Consider the following 6,000-nt stretch of genomic DNA (forward strand, 5'->3'; position numbering starts at 1 on the left):
GTCATGAACTTACATAGCTAGGAGGTCTCATCAAGTTTCCATTAATATTTTATTCTTAAATGTAAGCAGCCTTGCCCCCAGTGCTGGTCCATGTATGAGCCAAGGGCACAAGACAAGAAAAACAACTGGTAACACACCCAACACATTACAGAAGAAATTATTACTAATGTGTGCTTTCTGTACATATAGTTTGCTTAATGAAATCACAGATCTCGACTAAAAATGTACTTTCTACATGCAAAAATTTGTTTTTCTTAAACAAGATTTACATCTTTCTCTTCCTCTGTCAAAAGTACATTATCATCTCTAAGACACGAATGAATTTGGCATAGAAAGACAGACCCTATGATTTCACTGGTATACAAAATTCCCATTGCCTCTGTCAAAGTAGGGTGTGAGCACTTTTTCATGTATTACTAAGCATTGAGAAGTTCAGTGATTTGCCCAGGGTCACATAGCCAGGATATCAGAAGTGGAACTTGAACACAATAGATCTTTCTGGCTTGAGAGAATTTGAGTGCATTTATTTTAAGTAATATCATTAATAGAGATGCCATTCAATTCTTACAAAAAAAGTATCTGGCAGATTTTTTTTGGGAAGAAGTTTGATAATTGTTTCTTTAGCTTGTGTTACTATATGCAAAGATGCATTACATACCCATTTCTCCCCCCCCCCCCCCCAATAAGGTGTCTCTGGAGAAGTAGCACTTAGTAGATATAGAACATTAAGTATAACTTTTAAAAAATTAATTTAAGGCAATGGAGTTAAGTGACTTGCCCAAGGTCACATAGCTAGGTAATTATTAAGTGTCTGAGGCTGGATTTGAACTCAGGTCCTCCTGACTCCAGGGCCACTGCCCTCTTAAACATCACTTCTGACATATACTGGTTGTGTGATTCTGTACAATGTCCTAAGCTAACTTTCTAAGGCAGAAGAATTGTCTTCCTGTATTATTAGAAGCAGATATTTTTATGGGGGGGCCTCCCATGCCAAACTGATGAATTCAGTGAACAAAGACACATCCTCTTTCAAAATAGTTAAAATAACAGAATCTTCTTTTAAGGAAACAAAGACAATAGAGTTTTTCAGTCAGCAATGCCTTTAAGTATCATTATTGTCTTGTATTTTAAGTTGCTTAAAAACTGAGACTCTGCAAAAATGAATGGCAACTTGGTTACTTAATTGTAACTTTTTGAAGATTCTCTTTGCTATCTTGTTTCTTTCTTAAAGCTCAAACTACAAACTTTGACTCTTCTTCCCTTTTCTGCATAAAATATCACCTATGCCCCTTAGAAATTGTTTTTTAACATGCAAAATAAAGTTTCCAACTTTAAAAAACAACATAATTTCAGCTTTTTTAAAAATGTCCTTGCTATGCTAAATTAACATACTTTATACCCTAATCTACCAGTAATAAACTCTGACCTCAGGAATTTTCATTGGACTTTGGTTTCATCATTGATAAATAAATATGAATATTTTTCTGATGTTCTCATTAAAAAAGGAAAATTAATCATACAACAATTTAGTACAATTTCCTATGATGCAACAGATATTCTAATAATAATATTCTAATAATAAAATCATGGCTTTTTACTTATGCATTTACCCAATATTCTTTTAACATTTCCTGATGATATCCCAACTAATGTCTTCAAGCAATTAGTAGCCTTGTTCTACATGATTAAACTTTTTAATCTATTCAGGATTTTTCATATACTGTTGACTTTATTTTATTACTATTTTTTTTTAGCTTTTTAAGCAAGGCAAATGGGGTTAAGGGGCTTGCCCAAGGCCACACAGCTAGGTAATTATTAAATGTCTGAGGCCGGATTTGAACTCAGGTACTCCTGACTCCAAGGCTGGTACTCTATCCACTGAGCCACCTAGCCGCCCCAATACTGTTGTATGTGTGTGTGCATGTGTTTAAAACTACTATACATCTGATAAATATTATGGCTCAGATGGCTATTTACAGAAATAGTTTAAACACATAAAGAATTACCTGCATTTTACTTTTTTGGGAAAAAATTATTAGTTACTTCTTTCTGAATCACATGAGGATTTTTTAAAATAGGTTTCAGTGTTTCCATAAACTAAGCATCACAACTTTTATTTGCATTTCTGACTTTCTAAATGTTTTTAATTTACAGAAATTGATCATCACCATGACATATTACAATCCATAGGATAAAGATATGAATTATTCTACTGTTGCCCAAATGGCATGATTATATTTCTTAAAATAACACTTTAAATAAATGAACACCTTTTGGAAAGCAGAACTAAAAGTGGAAAAATGGAACTACATTGTTAAGAGCAATAAAAATTCAATATGAAAAGACATTCTTGCACTGGGATTTTAACTGCAGAAGTTGGGGGTATATTACCAGAGCCTCCTGTTTGCATTTCTGAAATTTCTATGTTTGTTAGGTCTTTCTGAAGTTGCCATCTTACACTTCTGCATCCTCTTCCATCTTGCCACCTATGACCATCTTCACTTTCCTGAAATACGTCTTTTCTTGGTCGGTTTATAACAGGAATCCTAGAGCCAGTTTTGAAATCTAACCAGTTGTCTGTTTCATTCAATTCATCCGATACCCATCTCTTAATACTATCCTTGTGGCTGTCATTTATTCTTGCTCCTTGACCATGACCCATGTTTTTGGGTACATTCGTACTGCTTGAAACAGCATGTGGTCCTTTCCTGGGACTGTTCCCATAGTTCCCTGGGGTTCCTTTTTTGAGAGGAAGGCTTTTTTCTGTTTTACTACTATGTCCATTACCAGAATCATCCATTATTAAATAGTCTGGTTGTGGAGAAGCCCTCCTGAAATCATCATCTATAATTCCACGTTCTTTATTTCGCTTGAAAAAACAAGGTTTTGCTGCATCTCCCATTGTCTATGCTCTTCAGTCTTTTTTGAAGATACCTGAAAAAAAGTTTAGTAGTTTATTTCAACAAATAACATACTACTTTTAAAAATTGAGCAAATTTATCACATAAGTACCAGAAAGTTTTACCAAGAAATTCTCTTTAATAAAATCAGAAACATGACATGTCAATAGTTAAAACTATAAATGAAAGTAGGGTTTGAGTGTTATTTACCATTTTCTATGAAATTGGATAAAATACTTGCAATAATGAGGTCTTATTCTTAGAAATTGATTTTTTAAATAAATATGGGAATAATGATTTTTCAAGATTGTAAGGCTTTTAGTAAAACAGGTTGCTTCATTATGAAATTTGTATCAGGTATCACATATATTTTAACCAGTATTTGAATCAATTATACTGTAAATACACAATTTTAATCAGAGAATGATATTCTTACCTTAAGAGTCCACTATACCTGCTGCAAAGAGAATTTCATTTCAAGGTAATATGATAGTCACATTATAAAAACAAAGTCCTCCTATAAAGACCGATTGAAATTTAGTTTAAATTATCTTTAACTCTATAATAATATATAAAAAAGTGAACATCTTTCAAAACCATTTGTACTGTTTTCTCTCTACACTCCTCTTAGCACACTAGAGGAAATGTAAAAATGACTTGTAATCATTTTTGTTACCTTCTTAAGAGCTGTCCATATTGTTTGGGAACAGTTTAATCTGTTCCCTATCACCTTTGATATTAGTTTAGTGAGAGGCAGAGTAATGGAGGGTAGAGAGCTAGATTCAGTATCTAGATGTCACAAGTTCACACCCTCCCCATACTTAATTCTTCGCAAACTTTAAAAAATTGTTATATTTCAATGGTTAGAAATGCTCAGGTACTAAGTCAACTGACAGTAGGTCTGGGGTGAGGAGAGGAGTTGCATTCCACTATTCCCCAGGATTTAGATCAGGAAGGGACTCAAGGTTCCTTGATTCAAATCTTTTACTTTGTAATATTATGAAAATCATCAACAAACATTACCATCTATTAAAAAGGCCAGAAAAACAGAATTATAACTAAAACACTGAACCTATTGCATATGGGTTTTTAGGTGGTGGCACACTGCATTGGTTACTTGTGACTCCTGAACTACTTCTTATGTGTATTTTAAAATGCTTCACTGATGCTCTCCTTTCTGAATCATCACAAAATAAATCATACCCTCCCTTTCAGTGACTAAATGTAGTCAAGCAAAATCAATTTGTGTTGTACTAGTTATGCTTGAAAAAGTATGTTTCTCCATCTAATCATCTCATCACCAAAAGGTAGGAGAAAAGCACATCTCATGTACAGCAGGGTCTTAACTTGGGGTCCATGGATTCCAGATTTTTTTCCCAGAAATATTTGGATAACAGTACTTTTCACATACTTTCCTTTGTAATTCTATTGCATAGTTGCATTTAAAGACACTTCCAGAAATGGATTAATAAGGCTTCACTAAGCTGCCACCAACAAAAAGGGTTAAGATCTACAGACTGGAGGAGTCCAGATCGGTCCTTTCATCTTTTCCGACATCGTGGCCACTGTCTGTACCTCGGGCTCTACTCACGTCACTCGGCTTGAGTTCACACAAGTCTTCCCAGGATTCCCTTTCACCGTTCCTTATGGCACAATAACAGCCCTAACATTCACACGACCACAACCGGCTAATCCATTCCCTAATCGATGGGTCTCCTACGTGGTTTCCCGTTCCTCGGAAGCCAACCCAGAGCGGCTCTAGACTTCAGGACGCGGCCCCGGAGCCCGCTCCCTCAGCAGCCGGACGCCGGCTCGGGGCTGCCCCCCCCAAACTCTCATTTTTACAGAGGAGGAAAGCAAAGCGCAGGAAAGTTTAAGGACTTGTATAAAGTAAAGAAGCAAAGACTAAATCCGAACCCAGATGTCCGTGACTCGAAGCGAGGCGCTCGCTCCCGGCACTACCAACACCCCCGAGCCCCCAGGCTGCGTCCGCCTCCACCTCGCTGGCAGGAGAGGGCGAAGGCCGCTGCCCCCCCCCCCCCCCCCCCCCGGCAAGGAGCCCGGCCCCGCTCCCCCCCCCCCCCCGCGAACAAAGCCGAGGACGCCAGGCTCCGCCACCCGGGAGGCGGCCCCGGAGGGCAGAACCGGGGCCAACTGTACCCGGGGGCGCCCGAGCCGCTCGTCCCCCGCCGCGCCGACGCCCTCGGGCTCCGCGGGCAAATCCCGAGCGGCCAAGCCGCGGCCCCCGGCGGAGGGGGGAGCCCAGAGCCCAGCGGCCCCCGCGCCCCCTCCCCCATCCCCCTCAGGTACACACTCACCGCCTCCGTCGCGAACTCCCACCTCTTCCGGCCTCGGGCCCGGCTCGCTCTTGTTTTCTTTCGGCCTCACTTCCGGCGCTCAGCCCCGCTTCATTGTGCGCGATTGGGAGCCGGGGGTGTCACAGCCCGAGCCGTCCGCCGCGGGCGAGGGAAACCGGCGCCCCGCCGACCGAGGGGCCGAGGCTCCCCGAGGCTCCGCCCCTGCTCCGCGCCTCCTCGCCCCCCCCCACGCCGGGGCTCGTGGCCGCTCACCTCCGCGGCGGAAAGAAGCTCCGGCGTCCGGCCCCGGGGAGAGGGTTCCAAAGCCGCCCCGCCCCGGCCCTGCCCAGCCAGGGCCTGGCCCCGCGGCGGCCCTGCGCTTCTATTACTTCATCCTGAGGGGGCTGCGTGCCACATGCCTCTGACGGCCCGCGTCACAATCTGCCCGTTCTCTTCTGGCTTTGAGCTCCCGGCTCTCAGGCAGAGCCGCTCCAGCCGCCTCTTGACGGTGGCGGGTGCCAGAACTTTGACTTGCCGAGAGCAGAGCGGGTGGGGGACTTAGGGAAATCACCTCGACTCCACAGCAGCGCCCCTAAAATCGCAGTCGCATCTACCATCCTCATCTTATATTTCCTTTACCCTATTAGATGCGGGAAAGTCTAGTTTGTGCCCACCACATTGCCTTCTCCGTCTATTTGTCTGTTTCCTCCCTCCTTTCTTTACTTCCTTTCTCCCTTCTTTTCTGTTTCTCTCTCTTGTTACTTTATGTAGAGAACTCCTGTTTTGGTAAATCCCTACAGATA

General features: G+C 41.8%; 1 protein-coding gene across 4 annotated transcripts in view; it reads right to left on the reverse strand.

Annotated features, from left to right (window-relative positions):
- The window catches only part of TUT7 (terminal uridylyl transferase 7), an 85,709-nt gene extending 80,182 nt beyond the window's left edge, over positions 1-5,527 (reverse strand). The window contains exons 1-3 of one of the 4 annotated variants that reach the window (XM_074200934.1): positions 5,061-5,079; positions 3,337-3,417; positions 2,392-2,934 (exon numbers count right to left, since the gene is read on the reverse strand). In XM_074200934.1, the coding sequence (XP_074057035.1) occupies positions 2,392-2,902 (511 nt within the window). In that variant the 5' untranslated portion in view covers positions 2,903-2,934; positions 3,337-3,417; positions 5,061-5,079. Of the gene's footprint in view, positions 1-2,391; positions 2,935-3,336; positions 3,418-4,491; positions 4,792-4,817; positions 4,877-5,060; positions 5,080-5,218 lie in introns of those variants that run through there. The other 3 variants (XM_074200933.1, XM_074200935.1, XM_074200936.1) reach the window with 3 other exon arrangements.
- Between the last annotated feature and the right edge of the window lie 473 nt (positions 5,528-6,000).

The sequence above is a fragment of the Macrotis lagotis genome, chromosome X (genome assembly GCF_037893015.1).
Source record: "Macrotis lagotis isolate mMagLag1 chromosome X, bilby.v1.9.chrom.fasta, whole genome shotgun sequence".
NCBI lineage: Eukaryota > Metazoa > Chordata > Mammalia > Peramelemorphia > Peramelidae > Macrotis > Macrotis lagotis.